At 43.1% G+C, this 19,317-nt stretch overlaps 1 protein-coding gene across 3 annotated transcripts; it reads left to right on the forward strand.

The window, feature by feature from the left end:
* Nucleotides 1-5,758: 5,758 nt before the first annotated feature.
* Nucleotides 5,759-17,894, forward strand: CENPN (centromere protein N; the record flags this gene model as incomplete). 3 transcript variants are annotated; one of them, XM_084256653.1, is made up of 10 exons in its annotated part: nucleotides 5,759-5,935; nucleotides 6,479-6,524; nucleotides 9,703-9,762; nucleotides 10,079-10,155; nucleotides 12,697-12,873; nucleotides 13,111-13,212; nucleotides 14,391-14,454; nucleotides 15,448-15,560; nucleotides 17,453-17,579; nucleotides 17,812-17,894. In XM_084256653.1, 10 exons carry the CDS (start codon nucleotides 5,765-5,767, stop codon nucleotides 17,892-17,894), a joined length of 1,020 nt encoding a protein of 339 aa, XP_084112779.1. The 3 variants fall into 3 exon arrangements, with proteins under 3 accessions (XP_084112779.1, XP_084112778.1, XP_084112777.1); XM_084256652.1 differs by lacking the exon at nucleotides 13,111-13,212 and having other exon boundaries at nucleotides 5,765-5,935; XM_084256651.1 differs by lacking the exon at nucleotides 9,703-9,762 and having other exon boundaries at nucleotides 5,765-5,935.
* Nucleotides 17,895-19,317: the final 1,423 nt, after the last annotated feature.

Consider the following 19,317-nt stretch of genomic DNA (forward strand, 5'->3'; position numbering starts at 1 on the left):
CTGTAATGACAGTTTGAAGGTACAGCCGGCTGCACACCTAGGCTGCACTGCCTACTGGTACCACTTTTGTCTACACGGTCGGTCTTTAACCCAAAAGTCCCTAACCTCCCGCTGAGTGCACTGGGGTGTCACAACATAATTCCTTTGCCAGTGCAACCTTCTTGGATGCCTTCAAAACATTAAACGATGATTTACAGAACTGGATTTACCTCGGATTCTTCAAAAAGCACCTTCTATGAAATAAAAAGCGAGTGATCTCTAAGGGATTTATCTGAAAGTCTACTTTCCTTCAAAGTGCACCGAAGGGCTCTTACTGACTCCTCACAGGACCAGCCCTAACAGTGAATGTTCGCCGCAGCTGGGATGCGTCCTGCGGGCCCCCCACCTTCGATGGGCCAATTCTAAACTCAGGACGAGCAACGATAAGAACCGCAGGAGACACCGAGCGCTCGCCGCGGCAGCGCTAAGGCCTGCGCATCCGACCCCCGCGGCGCCGGCTTAGACCCACTTCACTGGCGCGGAAACCGAGGCTCAGGGAAGAGACGCGCCCACCCCAAGGCAGGTGGCCCCAAGCGGCCGCGGCCATTCCAGCAGCGAGCGAGGATGAAAGTCAGTGAGGAAGAAACACCTGAGGGCGGGACGCCCCCCAGCCAGCCCAGAAAACTCCCCAGCGCGGTGGTCCGCCTGGACGCAAGACAGCAAAGGCCGCCCCGGGGGGCCGGCGCCCAGGGCGGGGTGGGAGGGGGGGAGCCCCGGCAGAACGCAGCACCCCGGGGCGCACGCGAGTTGGGGGACACGAGACGCGACAGGTGGAGAGCCGCCCGCGACAGGTGGGGGCCAGCGCCCCTCACAACCGCCGGACCCCCGAGACTCACCCAACTCGCGGCCACTCCGGGAGCTCTACGGCGGCGCCGACGGACGAGGACCCCGCACTCCTGGCCGGCGGCCTGGGCGCCAGCCGGGCAGCTCCGGGAGACCCAGGCGCGACACCCTCCACAGCTGACCCCGCCGGGCCCCCGAGGCGCATGCGCCGCCGGCCGGACGCGCCCATTGCGGGCGCCGGCGGGGGAGGGAGGCGGCGTCCGCGGCGACGCGGCCGCACCTAAAGCGTCAGCCGAAGCGACAACCCGGGCCCCGCGACTGCGAGTCAGCGCGCCGCCACGAGAAAGTCCGCGGAGCAGCCATGCGGAGGCCTGGCGCGCTTCACTTGGGGAGCCCTCCCGGCGGGCTCCCCTGCGCCCCGGCGCGCGCCTCAGTGTGAGCTCCAGGGGGCGGTGCGCCGAGGCGGCGGGAACTGGCCATTGGTGGCTTTGAAGACGCGGCGGGCGGGAACAGCTGCTGAGGAGCGACCGGCTGGCGATGAGCGCCGGTAAGACACCCCTGGCGGCCGGGGATCGGGCCTAGAGGCGGGGCGGGCGCCTTAAGGAAGTCGCATCTAGGCGTCTGAGGAGACTGTGACGCGACTGCCGCGCGTCCCGAGGTGCCGGGTTAGCGCTGGGTCTGGGGCTGCGGGCGGGAGGCGGAGGTTGAAGCGGGGGGCGGGGGTGAGGGGAGCAAGGGCAGGGAGGCTTGTTCGTGACGTCACGTCCGCCCGTAATGGGGCGGGGCCTTACGAGGGCGTGCGTCTCCCCGGGATCCGCCTCCTGTTTGTCACGTGACATGAGACTGCCATTCCCTGCCTAGGGTCGCCGTTTTGCCTGGAGTTGGATGTTTTGATCTTTAGTTCACCTTGACTTGCGTCCTTTTTTGTCCTCGCAGCCTCTCGCTTGGCTCCTAATGCTCTTTGTTGCAGCTCTCCAGGCGTGTACGTCTGCGGGAAAGTTACTTAAAAGTGACATTTCTTGTCGTTCGTTCATTCAACAAATATATCTTGACTAGATTCTGTAAGGCGGGCGCTTGGCTGCTACACGGTTGGAAGTAAGAAATTAGATAATCACAGGAAAGCAGAAAAGTTCCCTCAATGGTTTTCCAACTATATTGGTAAAATTGAGTATACGCTCTGTCTTTCTGCCAGAATCCTTTAGAATGGCATTCTTCAAACTCCACTCGGATTTAAGACCCTTCTGAAGCATTTCAAATGCAAAATCACAAGCCATATATGGACGCCCCCAAATCCCGATTTAGATCGATGGGACCCAAGAATCTGCATTTTGACAAGTCTATCCGTATCACCAGTATTTTTGGTGGAAGTGTTAGGGGGGAAAAGGATGTCCTAAAGCTAATTCCATACAGGCTTTGTGGACTCCACCCCCACCCCAGGCCAAAGCCAAAGACACTGGGAACTCCAAATCCCATCACCACCAAAGGGAAGGTGGCTGGGACCTGAGGGTGGGGTTAAGCAGCCAGGTTGGTATAAAGCCAGACACGTGGGCTTTGGAGGGGTTCCCCCATTTTGGCTCTCCGTGAGCTCGCAGCATCCGGCCAGCTCTGAGAGTGCCTTTGGGTTTCCAGGTCGGTGGATGGAGTAGGACGCATAAAAGACTTTATTTCCCTATTTTCTCCCTGAGTTGTAAATTTTCCTTATTTCCTTTTCCCTTGTAAATAAACCTTTTATTAACCTTTTGTGTGTGCCTGTAGTGGAGTATGAATAAGTCCCTTTTAAGCGCGTGGGTGAGGACCCACAGCCAGGCAACCTGTTCAATATCAGGGCTGCCCTATAACAGCAGCAGTTGATTTGAAAGTTGGTTCAGAGCTGAAAGGAGGGGAAAAGTGGAAATGCGGTTCATTTCTCTGAGGGTTAACTCCTAACTCTTCCCACATTGCTTGTCTCCTCAGGCATACTGCTTGGAGGAAGTATATAATGTTAATTACACAAATACCACTAGACAGTTCTTGGGCTGACTAGACACTGACTAGACAGACACAGTCTCTAGGGATACAGGTATTGTTAGGGGGAAAAGGATGTCCCAAAGCAAATTCCATATAGGCTTTGTGGACTCCACCCCCACCCCAGGTCAAAGCCAAAGACACTGGGAACTCCAAATCCCATCACCACCAAAGGGAAGGTGGCTGGGACCTGAGGGTGGGGTTAAGCAGCCAGGTGGATACAAAAGGCAGACACGTGGGCTTTGGCTGGCTCTCCATTTTGGGCTCGCGGCCAGCTTGCAGCGTCCGGTCAGCTCTGAGAGTGACTTTGGGTTTCCAGGTCGTCGGATCGGGTAGGACGCATTAAAGACGTTATTTCCCTATTTTCTCCCTGAGTTGTACCTTTTCCTTATTTTCTTTTTCTCTTGTAAATAAACCTTTTATTAACCCTTTTGTGTGTGTCTGTAGTAGAGTATTCATAAGTCTCTTTAAAGCGCGCAGGTGAGGACCCACAGCCAGGAACCCGTTTAATATCGGGGCTGCTCTATAACAGTATGAAAGACAGTTACTGTCCTAGTGGAGCTCAAAATATTATAAAGCAATAAAGTTATCAATAAGAAAGAGAATTTCAGTTAGCTTTGTAACAATAAGCAGTGGAAGGTGAAAAATAACTTTAGATAGGTGGTCATAAGTCTCTCTTAAAAAGGCCATCTAACCTGAGTCCTGACTTACAGCAAGCATCTCCCTGGTAATATGTGCAAGAAAAACTTTCTGGGTAGTAGTAACTACAGGTACAATGACCCTTCTCTGGAAGGATCATTTTGTATTTGAGGAATTAAAAGGGCAATGTAGGCAAAGTTAAGAAAGTCAGGGAAGGAAAGGTAGATGAGGCAAGAACCAAATAGTCCAGGCCTTTTAGACCATGGTGAGGATTTTAGTCTTGGCATTAAGGCAGGTTGGTCCTGTAACTGCTCAAGAAATCGAATCAGGCTCAGTGTTCATTATCCTGATTCTATTCCCCCATTTTTAACTGAGTTATTTTTCTCTTTCTAAACAACTCCTAATCATGCCTCCTTATTTTTAACTGTTGCTTTTAGTACCTTTTTAAAGTATAGTCAACCACCCAGCTGTCTTTTCAAAAGTGGGCAAAGGTAACAAATTACATATAGTGTTCAACAACATTCATTTGGTATAAATGAGTCACAGCCAGGACAGGAGATACTTCTGTTTGTCCTAGGAAATCCCATACTCTTGCAATCCAGCGCAACTGAAAGGCTAACTTCTGCCTCTTGTTGTAAATATGGATATGAAGGTCTTTTCCAGACCTGCTCTTTTCTAGAAGATGAACTGTTCAGGGAATTTAAAATCTGCAGCTATCCCATGTAATATTTGCTGTGTAATATCATGCTTGCTTTTCATGTTCTGTATTTTTAAAAAGAGAGAAAGAGGCCCATTGTTGTCCCCAAATGAGGTAGCAGAGCTGAGATCAGCTGTCACTCTTGGCCCACAGCATCTGCCCTAAGGAAATTAATAAAAGGTTTCAGAAGCCTATGCCACAGTACAAGACAATCACTGTTTTATGTTCTGGAAAATCATTGCCCATGTATGTGGCTAAAGGAATCACACCAGATTTGGCACTCAGGACTTTCTGGACATTTGAAGACTAACTTTTTCAGACATGGCACAGAAAAAGTGAGATAATAGCTTTGTTAATTGGCAACAATGCAAGTAAGGATACTGCAACCTTCTCCACCTCAAGCTTTTATTGTGTCCTCTAGATTAATAAATCCAGCTGGTTATTTATTATCTTTACTTGGAATCTAACCATCTTAAAATTTACAGCTTCAAAACAGCAGTGTTGAGCTTCTCTCCAACCCCCAGTCATCTCCATCTCCATTCTTTGGGTTGCCTGGTAAAAACCTTTGTATCATCTTTGATTCCTCTTTTTCTCTCACAACACACATCTTATCCATCCAATCCATCAGGAAGTCCATCAGGCTCTCTCTTAAAAGCATAGATCCATATCTTATCTCTTCCCACCTTGTTCACTGTATCTTTTACCTATATTATTGAGTAGCCTCCTCACTGCCCTCTGGACTGCATTTTCAGATATTAGCCAGATTGATCTTCGTAGAAAATCCAGTGACAACATATCCTACCTCTGGCAAGATATCCCAGTGGCCTATTTCTGTCATAGTAAAAGTTACAATCCTTGCAGTGGCGCTCAGAGCCCTCTATGATCTCTGACCTCACTTCCTCCTCCTACCTCACTGCAGTCCTCCTTCCTTCTGTTCCTTCAAGACCCCATGACTTTTGCACATGCTGTTCACTCTGCCTGAAAAGTTCTACCATAAGTGAGTCACATGACTCACTCTCCAAGGATCCCCTCAAGTATCACCTTCTTTTTGAGGCATACTCTTCCCACCATGCCACCCCTACCTAACCTACTGCATTTTCACTGCTGAGAGTTGGCTAACACTACTATGTTATCTCCACAGCACTTAGCACTTTTAATATATTTTTTTGATTTTCCTTTTGCCTGTCTCACCCTGCTACAATGAACACTCAATACCTGTAGGGATTTTTGACTTTTTGGTTAAAGATTTAGCTGTGCCCAATTATAGGTGTTCAGTAATTTGTTACATGAACCAGTAAATGATTGAGTCATATACAAATCATTGCCATCAAAAGATCAAACTATTCTAGCCAAGAAAGGAGGGAGAGCACTAATTTTTAATAATTCTAAAACATACTTAAATATATAGTTTGAGAAGAAAATAATTAACTTATGTTGAAAGACCGTTTGCTGAGTATCTGAAAAAAGGTAGACATTTGGGTGTTGGACCTGCACATCAAAATCCTGACAAAAAAAATCTGATGCTTAAAAATTCAGAGTTATGTTTAACTTTTATATTTGGTTAATACTTTGTTGTGCTATTTTTATTAAAGTGCCAAAGAGATGGATGAAAATACTGCTGAGTTTCTCAAGAGGACCATCTTGAAAATCCCATTGACTGAAATGATGACCATCCTAAGTGCCTGGGATTTTTTGTCTGAGAATCAGTTGCAGTCTGTAAACTTCCGGCAGAAAAAGGAATTTCTTGTCCAGGACTTGCTTCTGCTTTGTGAGGTGCCCATATTCAAAATGATTAACCTGAAACATCATGGTTTTTTCCTTCCTTCTTTCCTTTCTTCCTTCCTGCCTTCCAGCCTTCCTATTTAAGGCAGCTGCTAAGCTGTGAAATGATGAGGTCTAGAAAATGCAATAATCTGTAATGACAAAAATCAGATCCATGGTTGCCTTGAGACCAGAGGCTGAGGGGAGAGAAGTGACAAAGGAGAAGGGTGGAAGAGGGGTTGAAGAAAGGAGACAGTTTGGGGATTTGGTGGGTATATTCACTGTGGTGATGGTTTCATGGGTACATCCATATGTCAAGACTTAATCAATTTTTACACTTAAAATAAGTGTTGTTTATTGTATGTCAATTATCCTGAAGTTGATTGAAACACATCATGTTAAAAGTGATAAATGAGTAGATTGTTGGATAACAGTTTTGCCTTTGTCAGGATATGAACTGGGGGTGGATGGGCTAAGCAATACTAAAAATGTGCTGTCAATGGGGTGGAACAAAGCTGTCACTACATTTATGAAATCATTTATCTTCACTTTTAGGAAAAGCGCGCAAGTCTCAATGATGTGGCACTTTTAGACATCATCTGTAAGTTATAATAATTTATATTTACCTTTAGCCACTCCATTTTTATCAGAGAGTGAGTTTGTAAGGGCTCATCTTCTGGAATCAGAAGTCCTGCTTTCAAATCCCAGCTCTGTCACTTACCAGTCTTGTCTCCTCTGCCAAGTTATAGCACCTTCCTAAGCCCCAGAGTTCTCAGTAATATGGAAAGAATAGGAGTACTTACTTCACAGGATCCTTCTGAGGGTGAAATGAGATAATATTCGAAGAGCTCTTAGCACAATAACTAACACCTAGGAAATATTTGTTAGTCTTTCTAAAATTATTACAAAATCTGAACATATATTTCTTACAATTTGTTCTTATTACAGTACTGCTCTCCTCCCTTTTATCCCCTTTCATTTTCTCCCTTCGTATCTTGGTTTGACTTTTTTTTTAAGATTTATTTATTTATGCATACAAGAACTGGGGTACAGGCCAGAGGTGTGGGAGGGTGGGAGGATTCACCAGAGACAGAGTGGGGAGCAGAACAGGCAGACTGCCTGAAATACACTGCTGAGGGGAGCAGCGAGCGAGTCAGGAGAGGTCTGCTGTGCCATGTGGGTAGCTCCTGGTTGGCCGGGGGGTTGAATTCATGCTACAGTGGCTGCAGATAGCTTCACTGTGCTGTCCTGGCGCCACCAGGGAGGCCCCTCTCTTTTTTTTTTTTTTTTTTTTTTTTTTGCAATCTGTTTTTCTCTTCAAAAGACAACATGGCATAAAGGCTAAGAATAGATGCCTAAAGCCAGATTTCTCAGGTTCCATTCAAGGCTACTTCACAGCCTCCCTGCGAGTGTGGGGGAAGGTAGTGACCACCTCTGCACCTTGGTGTTACCATCCGACAAACTTCTATCATCATAATGTCCCATAAGGTTATGGGGAGGAGAAAATAAGAGTGCAGGTCAAGGGCTTAGAACAAAACCTGCTGTTTATAAATTATTAACTATTTTCTTTGATTGTTTTCTATGGAAGTGTAGCACAAATCTCTTTATACTGCATTCCAATTATGACATTGTCGAATTTATTGACACATTGGCCTCAGTTTGTCTGATTTTTAGTGATTGAATTATATCAAGGACATAAAAGGAGCATGCGCATCGTTCCACTTCTCATGCACATATTCTAATATTCATTAAGTATCTACTGTGTGCCAGGCTGTGTGCTCAGCACTGGTGAGCCAAACAGAGGCGGTTTCACTTTCTTAAGAGATCACAGTCTTGTGGAAAAACAAGTTTGTTAGTCACACAAATGCATTCTGCAGATTGTAATAAGTGTTACAACAAAATAGAAGGGAGTTATGAAAGCATAGTGGGAGCTTCTGTACTCAGAAGTAGGAAAGACTTCCCCGAGATGACACTTGAGCTGCCAGTCAGAGGCTGTGTTGGCATTAATGAGGCAAAGGCGAGAAGGGTGGGTAAGGAGCAGGAGGAGTTAAGGGTATGGTGTAAAGAAGTCTCGAGCATGAGGGACAGTGCCCAGGAACTGAGAACAGATGGAGGACAGGAGCTCAATGATGAAGGAGAGGCCAGTTTACGTGAGCCTTAGAGGTGTAGAGGCCACCTGAGGGATTTGGTCTTATTCCTGAGAAGAATGCAAAACCTTTCAAGGACTATGAGTAAGAAAGAATTAGAATTTGTTTTGTCAAAGACTCTGATTACAGTGCAGAGACAGAGACCAGATAGACTGAAGAGAGACCTTTAGGAGTCATTGGAGTGGACCAAGCAGTTGATGGTATAAAGGGTAAGATAGTAGAGGTGGGAGGGACAGAAGCACATGGGGCCAAGAAATGTAAAGATTAAAACGGACAGGACTTGCATGTGGCGTGGTCCTGTGGGGGTAAGTGGGGGGACCAGGCACTGCTCAAGGATCTGCCTGTGCAACTAGAAGGCAGTGCAGTGCGGTCCCTCATTGAGACAGGGACCAAGTGTGTCACAGAGATCACAGACTAGTCTCAAACAGATTCTTATTTGATAAATGTCTTCATCTGTGTTTAAGTCCTGGCTACTCCTCATAAACCTTGACAGGATGTTTAGTGGCGTAATTAACAACACTTTTTTACAGTTTCCACTGTTACTACAACAAGTTTAATCAGAGGTCAGATAACAGGCCAAGTTAAGGGCCTCCCCCGTGGCGCAGCGGTTGAGCGCTGGGCTGCAAAGCTGCCCGCAGCCTCTGCAGCACCAGTTCGATCCCCGGCCGCCAGTGAGGGTCCCACATGGTGCGTCAGACCTCTCCTGCCGCTCCCCTCAGCGGTGTATTTCGTTATTCTGCCTGTTCTGTTCCCCGCTCTGGCTCTGGTGAATTCTCTCACCCTCCTGTGCTTCTGACTGTACCCCAGTGCTTGTATAAATAAATAAATAAATCTTTTAAAAAAAAAAAAACAGGCCAAGTTAAGTCTGAAACCAAGTAAGAAAATAGAACCAAGTAAGAAAATACCAGGAAGAGACAAAAATCCTTTGGATACCATCCCCTGGGCAAGCATCCCATTGTGATGGATTACATCTGTTGTAGCGAAACTAGATAATCAAGAACTGCCAGACCAGCACCCTACCTGGGGGAGGGAGATACCACATATGTATGGAGTGATTGCTTAATTCCCACCAGTGGCTCACACTGGGAATACAACAGTGAAGAAGACAAAGTCCTCTTCACCAAGGGGTTCTAGTTAGGGAAACAAGCAATATACAATGAACACCTAAGCGTGTGGTGTGAAGTCAGGAAGTGACACGTGTGCTGAAGGAAACCAAAGCAGGGTGGGTTGCGATGGATGATCAGGGTGGGCCAACCTGCATAGGTAACGTGTTAGTGGAGATGGGCAACGTGCTAGGAGAAGGGGGCTCCAGAGAAGGGGATAGTGAGGCAACCACCAGTTTGAGGGAGCAGGTCATCATGGTGTGCTGGATAAATGCGGCATTCTGTGGAAGCAGACCAGATGCTAGACGTCCATGACACAGGGTGATTCAGATTTGTCTTATTTGTCTGGAGTAAATTTAATCCACATGAAATTTATATTTTGAATGAAACACTATGTAACCTAATTTGTGAATTGCTATTATTCTCTCTGGTTTCATATTATGGAAAATATATATTTATCATCACATTTATAATCACACTACTTGAAAGTATTTTGCTCCTAGCAATAAGCTCTTCCTCCCTCTCTCAGATACTCAGTTTCATCAGCACCAGAAAGTTTGGGATGTTTTTCAGCTGAGTAAAGGACCAGGTAATCTTTTCCTTTTTAAAATTTTTTTTCTTATTTTTGTGTTTTCGATATTAAACTGAACATTAGTATATGATATTTTGGTGATTTAAAGATGTTTAGCAGCAGGTGCCTCTCAAATCTCTATTCTTCCAAAAGGAGGTGATTATTACTGTCTTATGAGAAAATGAGAACTGTATTGGGGGTGCTGGGTCAGAGCATTTGATTGATTTGATCATTCCTGCTCTGAAGCTGGACAAGGTACTTACTGGGGGACTGTTTGCAGATGTATTTATTGAAGACATAGTAGCTCCCTTGATTTTTCTTTTCACTTTGACAGGTGCAGACACTGATCTTTTTGATATGGAACAATTCAAAAGGGCATTTAAGAGAGTTCTTCAGAGAGCATTAAAAAATGTAAGAACAAAATTTATCTGAATTGTCATGAAATTCAATATCATGGCCTCTCTTGTCCTTAATATTCACTACCACTTTTTTTTTTATTTTTGGTGATAATTTCCCTTAGTAACAGTCCATACTGTTCTATTCCATATCAAAGACAAATTCTATTTCCAAGGAAAACTTCCCTCTCACCTCTCAATTCAAAGACAGATGCCTCTAGAAGAGCAGCACTATCCAACAGAACTCTGCACAATGGACAGGTTCTATGTCGCTGCTGTATGACACCAGCCAGCGGCCACGCGAGGTACTGAGCGCTTGCAGCATGACTGAGTGACTCAACTGTTATCCAAACATTTAGCCATAGGGAAGCTAGCCAAGAGCCAGGGGGCCAGTCGGTACAGCACTGTCGTTAGTTGCCATTCCATTGAACAGTCTCCCTGCCTCGTTCTCCTCCTTCCTAAGTCCACCTTCACCCTCCCTGCCTATAAAGGCAGGCCAAACCTCTGTCACACTGACCATGCTCTAGCCATCCTCTCTCAAGTAGCAGTGTCCCTCTCTTGTCACCCAGACCCCTGACCCTGTCTTTCCATCTCCTTGCCCTGTCTGTAACTTCTGCGTCCTCTCTGCTTGCCCACTTGTCACTGAACATATGCTGTCACTGCCTCTCTTACAGTGACCGTTCAGTGCTTGGGATACATCCTGTGTCCTTGTAGCACCCACAGTGGACATGTTTTTCTTAGCCCATTGATTTTTAACCATTTTGGAATGGCAGGATATGTGAAAATGTTAAGAACTCTGGCACTTCTGCCAAGAAAAGCTTACACGTAGACACACACACCCAACTGTGCCTAGATTCAAGGAGGCCACAGACCCTCCATTAGCCCCCATTTAAAGGACCCTCATTCTGGGCTAAAGAGACTACGCAAATATGTTGAATACTACCAATTCTCTCCATCTAGTAAAGCATGCCCTTCATTTCCTGCATTCAGGCTAGATTTTGCAGGCATTTTTGGTGGTGTAACATGACACGAAGGGGTTGTTCAGAATAAGAGCCTGTCCTCTTCCATTCAGGCCAATAGAGGTCTGCTGAGCACCTGTTGGACAATGCATGGTGCAGCTTACTCAGGAAGGACAGATACCCCACCACATCTCTGGAAAGGGGGTCTTGTCTGATGCACCAAGGAAATTTTGGAATAAAGCCAATAAAAGTAGACTCAAAGAAACTGCCTTCTTTGCTCCTATAACAGCCAGCGGGGAGCAAGTAGAGAGACCTGGGCAAGCCAAGAACACCTGTCTCAAGTATCTCCTCTTCAGGGTCCAGGCTCCAAGGAGAAGCTGAATCCACGGGGAAACTAATAATGTTAGAATGGCCTATTGAATTTCAAACAATTGGCAATCCTATTTAAAAGTGTAGAACAGGGCCTCCCCTGGTGGCGTAGGCAGTTGAGCGCAGTGCTGTGAGGCTCTCCACAGCCTCTGCAGCACCAGTTGAATCCCGGCCGGCCAGTGAGAGTCCCACATGGCGCAGCAGACCTATCTTGTCTCGCCCACTGTTCCCCTCAGCAGTGTATTTCAGTCAGTCTGCCTGTTCTGTTCCCTGCTCTGTCTCTGGTGAATCTTCTCAGCCTCCTGTGTATCTGGCCTATACCCCGGTTCTTGTATGCATGAATAAATAAATCTTTAAAAATAAATTAATTAATAAATAAATATATATATAAATAAATAAATTTTAAAGAGTGTAGAACAGTGTGTTTTATTCATTAAATGAAAACCAAGGAGAGCTTCCTGTAGTCTCACCATAGAACTTTGCTTTAGAGTAGTTTTTACCAGGGCCTTCCTGGTGGCACAAGGGTTTAAGCACCGCACTATGAAGCTATCTGCAGCCTCTGCAGCATGAGTTCATTCCCCAGCCAGGGAGGTGACCCACATGGCACAGCAGACCTCTCCTGACTCCAGCTGCTCCCCTCAGCAGTGTATTTCAGTAGATCCGCCTGTTTTGCTCCCACAGTCTTTCTCTGGTGACTCCTCTCACACATACCCCCACACCTCTGGCCTGCACCCCAGTTCTTATATGCATAAATAAGTTAAAAAAAGAAAGTTTTTAACCATCTAAGCTAAATGCCTATGCACATTTAAGCCCATTACTACACAGAAATCTTACTATAACGTTTTTTATAGTGCACACCAGGTCTGTACTCAATGCTGAAAAAGCTTCCTTATAAAGAATGCATCTCATTTGTAAGTCTGCCCTCAGAAACATTGACAGATGGAGAAACAGTTTATTATGGCAAGCCCAAGAAATTATTGATGTCATACCAATTTCAGATTTCTAATTTTTTTTTCTTCCTGAAGACAGCATGGTATAGATACATCTTTACAAAACAACAACAAAATATTTCCCAGAGACCTCACCCCAACACTATAATGAAAAGTAGAAAAGACTTTCAGATCTCAGTGTATACAAGATTATAGTAATGTCCTTCCCCCTAAAAGGCACCTGTGGGCACTGCCACAGTGAAATTTCTCATTGGGAAACTTAAATCTTCTTTCAATAAGGTGACGGTCAGCTTCAGAGATGCTGAGGACGATGCAGTGTGGATTCGAATTGCCTGGGGAACACAGTATAAAAAGCCAAACCAGTACAAGCCTACTTACATGGTGTATTATTCCCAGACTCCTTATGCCTTCATTTCTGCCACCTCTCTGAAGAGTACTGTACCCCTTCTGGGCCAGGTATGGAACCAATTACTGGTTAAAAAGACTGCCTTTAAGGGTCTTAATGCCATAAGCCACTTTTTCTGTTTGTTTGTTTGTTTATTTTAAGCTGAGTAACAGGCCATAAGATTAAATTTTTTCTGGATTTCGTTTCAGTCTTAGGTGGAAACTATTCATTACGGCTTCTACATTTTACTTGCACAAATATAAATATAGGGTTGGCAATCCTAATACTCTTCTCATTTTCCTTTCAAGGCATTGACAATTGCTAGCAAATACCATCAGATTGTGAAAATGGACCTCAGAAGCCGATATCTGGACTCTCTTAAGGCTATTGTTTTTAAACAGTATAATCAGGTGAGACAATCAGTGACTCTTTAAAATGAAGTCTGCATTTTCCCTTTTACATATGATTTAGAAGTCACTGAGCAGGTTGGAAAGTTCACCTCCAGTAAAAGAAGATCACTTCAGTATTACTAAGTGGAGAAAGATTTCAGTTAGTTAATATGAAAGGAAACAATATCTCTCTTTTCATCGTTGTGTTTTACACTGCTTATTGCTCATTGAACTCCATGTTATAGACCCATTTCTAAATCAGTGATTCCACTTAGAATTTATTTTCTCTTAAGAGTAACTTGACACTTTCTTTCAAAGCTAATTATATATTATTCATGCAAGAAAAAAGTAGAAGTAATTTATTTGTCCCATCAGCCAAAAAAATGATTCAAGGGTTAAGGTACAGGGGAAACCACAGATATTTTGTTAAAATATCTGAGTGCATTGTTACCCTCTAATGAGAATATTCAAGGCTCAACATTTTGTTTCCTCTCTATGGGCTCTATGTGTTCACATGTTTAGACAATCATTAATATTCTATATCTATCTCTGAGCTGTCAGATATACACACTTAATGTCATCTATTCTAAGTAGATAGAAGCAATGGTGCTCTGTAGGCAACTCATTAAGGGGGGAAAAAAATCTGCCTTCAAGAAGTTAGGTGATGATTTTCTCACATAGCAACCCCTTTAACCCCGTGCCGTCCCACTAAATTGATACCGACTTTTCTGACCGTTCAATTCCTAGAAAAAAATTACCTTGTCAAACAATTGTATAAAGTAAAATAGCTTCAGTGGGGGATAGTGAGAGAAGAGGGTTGAGAGTCCGAAAGTTATCTTTCCAAATGGAATCTCAGTGAGTTTCTTACAGTTCTAAAGACCTAGCTGCGAAGTTGAGCCATTACAGTGTACCACTGCCATTGAGTCTCCCAGCTTTTGCACCTACCACCTATACTTCTCCCACATCCATGGTTCTGTTAAAGTGCAGAGCTCCTCAAACAAAATAGCCATGTTGCTAGCCCCCACAATCTGCCAACAGTCTTCTGCTCTAGGAGAAATAATCACTCATTGTGAATGTGACGCAGATTTCTTTTTGTTGGGAAAGGTAGAAATCAGATTTGACATACTAAAACTGTTTAATGGCTATACTTCAAGGTATTAAAATTAGCAAGACATTCACTTTCTTATTTTTTTTCCTAGACGTTTGAAACTCACAGCTCTACTACATCTCAACAAGAAAGAAGCCTCGGGCTAGATATGAATAGTATGTGTTTGAATATAAAAGTGAAATTTGGAAGTCCTGTCCTTTTCAGATTTCTGTCATTCAGTAAAATATTTTTGTGCTAGGTTTATTTACTGCTTTCAGGAAAACTGAAATTTTAAGTTTCCACTGAAGGAAGAAAGCTAAGCTACCAGTGGTCTCTTTTAGAACTTACTAGAATGGCATCTAATAATAACAACAAAAACAAAATTCTCCAAGAGTTGCTGAGCATCTCTTTTGCACCAAGAACCCCACTAAGATATCTGTGTGTATTGGCTTCACAGTAGCCCTATTCATCAGGAAACTGGGTGTCAAAGAGGGTTAATAACTTGCTAGGCAAATTCATACTGCTAGGAACTGGCAAAACCAAGCATGAAATCTGAATCTGTCTGCTTCCACAGCCAGCACTTAATATACTGCGTTAACCACTTGAATAACAGAATTGTGACTGGTCACTACTCACTAATACCATGTATCTCCCTAGAAAACCCAGGAGAATGGAGTGAGAAACTATTAGAGTGGATCCAAAAGTTCAGAGAAATAGTGGGGTACAATACAGATTTATAAAACTGAAAATTTTCCTATCAGCAGTACTTGGCAATGGAATGAAGGAAAGAAATGTTTTTATGACTCCAGTAATATAAAAACTGCTAGTGAATTCATGTTAAGTAAAGAAAGCAGGGTACAAAATTATGTGTGTTTTATAAAACCAGTTTAAAAAATACATATCTTTTTATTCATTGAAATAAAGGGCTAGACAGAAACATTAAAACGGTTAACGGTTATATTTTTGTGGTAGAATTATGTGTGATTTTTCTTTTCTTTTTTTCAATCAGCCTGTGTTTTCCATAATAAGAAATGATTACAATCAAGAGAAGAAACTGCAATTATTTTTAAATTATACAAACAAGTTGAAAGGTTAGGAATAAAAGTAAATTACTTTAAGGATGAAATATATCCCTAACAGCTGTTTCTTTTGGAATCTTCCATCTGTAGTGGATTTGAGGATCATTCATGAAAACAGAATAGAAAAAGAGAGAGTCCAAAGAGTGACCCAAGAAACCTTTGGAGACTATCCTCAACCAAGACTGGAATTTGCACAATATAAGGTAGGGCATAACTATCAACATTAACTATAAATTATCAATATTTTTTACCAAAAAAAAAAAAACAAAACTTTTAGAGGAGAACAGTTCTAAGAAAAAATGTTTCATTTTTTTCATTCATCACTTTAATATTATAGAAATTTATGAGATAAAATAGACTTCTTTGTCATATTTTCAAGTTCTCATTAGCAAAGGAGACCTTTGGAAATTTTGAATTTGCCTTTTTGTTCACTTTACATATTAATTCAGTTATGTATAACTGACTGGTCTGTATGTTTAAGGGAAAAAATTGTAGGCATTCCTTTCTAGTCCAGAAAATCCACATCTAGACCAAAACTTGCACATAGTCAGGGCTCATAATGCTTGCTGAATGAAAAAGTTAATAAATAAATCATTCCATAGCCCAGCTGGCATCACAGGGAGAAAAACCAGTAGCCTAGTCAGTACTGCAAACATGCTACTGTTACAGAAGTGTGATGCTGCCCACCAGGAAGGCCAGGTAAAGGCTATCCCCTAGCAAAACTCAAGGTTTATATCATCACCCTAAGTCCATGCTCACACAACCGCCCCCAAAAGCCCTCCAATAAAACTCCTTCTGCTTCACCTTTCTGTAGCTGCTGGCCACACTTTAATGCTGCCTTCCATGCACTCACTCAGGCTCAATACCCACTGGATTCGTTTTTAGTGGGAAAAGCTAGCTGACACCTTTCAAATTGGGTTTTCTGGATGGCAGGTTTTCACCCAGTTCCTTTAAAGAGCTTATATTCTGGGATAGCGGTTCCTCAAGTGTGGTTGGATCAGCAGTATCTGTATCACCTGGAAATGGTTTAGAAATGCAGATTCTTGGTCACACACCACTCCTAGTGGGTCAGGAGCTCTGGAGATGGGACCCAGCCATCTGTTTTCACAAACCCTGTAGCTGATTGCGCACACTGAAATGAGAGAACTGCTGATCTAGAATATGTAAAATTCAATCAGCAAAACTTCCCCTCATACACATCTCAGAATCGCTGTAGCTTGCAAGTCAGGGTGCACATTTGCTCATCCCTGATACTACTTTTTCCCTACCTTTTCTATTATGAAAAGTAGGATTGCCATAGAAGTGCATTTCCGTTTCAATTCACCAACTGTTAACATTTTGCCACATTTGTTTTCTTTCCTAATCACTCATTATTCTAAGCCATCTGAGTGAGCTGCCAAGATAACACACTCTTCTGCTTACCACTCTTAAACTTTAAGGATCACTTTAAGTAAAAAATCTGAAATTAGAAGCTAAGAGCCAAGTACCTACTGAAGCAACAGTACTTGGATATTTGATGATAGTAAGGACTTGTTACTAATATTGTTAACTGTGGTAATGGTTACGGAGGTTAAGTTTTTAAAAGAGCTCTTTTTTAGGTTCTCTTAGATATATACTAAAATATTTATAGCTGAAATACTATAATGTCTTGGATTTTCTTCAAAATACTCCACTCAGGTTGAGCAGTAGGAGTGGGAAATGGGATAAGAGATGAAACAAACATGGTTATTTCAGCTGAGTGATGTGCACATGGGACTCATTATACTGTGCTCCTGACTTTTGCATATTTTTTAAATCCTCTGTAATAAAAAATTAAAAAGAAATCACGGCTCAAAAGACATGACATTTCTATTTTGAAATGACAGATTCCCTTTCCATTAAGAATGCAAACTTAATGCTCAGGTAAAGGGTATCTGAGGGCAGAATTGACATCCAGAGTCTCCTGTGTGTCAGGGCCCATGCACGCTTGACATTTTGTGTGTTATTAACGTACGATTGTCTTCCATGTTTGCTATTAGCAAAATCTGATTGCATCACATTTTTGCCATTCCAAATGATATATGTAATAGTCGTTTATAAATATATTTGTTGACAGCTTGAAACGAAATTCAAAAGTGACTTAAATGGAGGCATCTTGGCTGAGAGAGAGGAGCCCATCCGGTGCCTAATAAAGTTCTCTAGCCCACATCTTCTGGAAGCATTGAAAACCTTAGCACCAGCTGGTAAATAAAAGAAGTAACAATATACTGTATCTGATCCTTCCTTTGCTGACTAATGATTCTGAGCTTTCTCATGGGTTCCAGGCAGCTATCCCACCATGCCTTATTTTGCATATCCTGCTTCTTGGCTTAATAGGCATCCATGACCCTCCCTAATCATGGCCATTTTTAAACTAACCCAAATCTTTCCCATTATAATTATTTATTTTATTCTTTTCTCTGTTTTTAATTTCAGGTATTGCAGATGCACCACTTTCTCCACTGCTCACTTGCATACCCAACAAGGGCATGAATTATTTTAAAATTAGAGATAAATAAGGTGTGTGTGGTATTGTAAGCACAACAGCTCCTTTATTGTGCACACATTTCAGTTAAGGACTAACTGGATAACTGCTGTCTATAAACTTGTATTATAAAATTAATCCTTAATATTGACAATTAAATGTTCACATAGCTGTTGGAACTGGTTCTTTCATACTCCTTGGTATGTCCCCTTCTCCACTGTATCCTGCAAAGCATAACAGTGTAGGCCTTTAAGATGTACGAGGATATATAGACAGATGGCTCCAGACTTGACCTTGAATCTGAATGCTCTGGAGTAAAGCATGTCACACACTGGTTTATATATCCAGTGTCCTATCCATGCCTGTCTCTCCTCAATCCTGGGAAGACCTGATTCCAATTGTTGGTTTCTAAGAATTTACTCTTAAGCCTTGGATCACAAAAAGAACCACAAAACTGTACCCAACTTAAAATTTTCTAGGAGAATCCTTTAATTGGTCCAATTCAGAGGGTAAACTTGGGCCAACTAAATTTTGATTGCCAGAGTAATATATCAGATGATTCAGTTCTATGAAATACTTGTTTTGTTGTAAAAACTTTTCCTGTTCTGTTTTATCATATATGTGGCATTCAGACTGACCAATTTTATATATGGACTTTTGAATAAAGATATTTAAAAACTGGTACTTCAGTCACTTTTGATGAAAGTTCTTCAGTGATCATAACTAAATAGAATGTCCTTTTGTAATGACATTAAATATAGTCCCTCTCCTCTTCTGCAAAGGGTTAGGGCTATAAACTCCTTTGCAGAACAAGATAGATATACCAAGATAGTTATAAACATGTTACAATTATCAAAAGGTGAAGAAGAAACTCCCTGGTGGCGTAAGGGATTAAGACACAACCTATTCGCAGCACAGCAGCACAAGTTCGATCCCCGGCCAGGGATCTGACCCACATGGCAGAGCAGACCTCTCCTGTCTCTCCCGCTGCTCCCCTCAGCAGTATATGTCAATAGAGCTGCCTGTTCTGCTCCCCACACTTTCTCTGGTTAATCCTCACACACACACCCACACCTCTGGCCTGTACCCCAGTTCTTGTATTCATAAATAAATAAATATTTTATTTAAGATTTATTTATTTATACGAGAGCTGGGGTACAGGCCAGAAGTGCAGGAGGGTGACAGAATTCACCAGAGACAGAGCAGGGAGCAGAACAGGCAGACAGACCAAAGACACTGCTGAGGGGAGCAGAGGGCGCCACAGGAGAGGTTTGCCACGCCATATGGGAATCTCCCTGACTGGCCGGGAATCGAACCAGCTCTGCAGAGGCTGTGGACAGCTTTCCAGCGTGGCACTCAACCTGCTACGCCATCGGGGAGGCCCAATAAATAAATATTTTCTAAAAAAAAAAAGTGAATAAATCTGGGCGAATGGGATGACAAAATAAAGCTAGGGG

The sequence above is a fragment of the Talpa europaea genome (genome assembly GCF_964194135.1).
Source record: "Talpa europaea genome assembly, chromosome: 16".
NCBI lineage: Eukaryota > Metazoa > Chordata > Mammalia > Eulipotyphla > Talpidae > Talpa > Talpa europaea.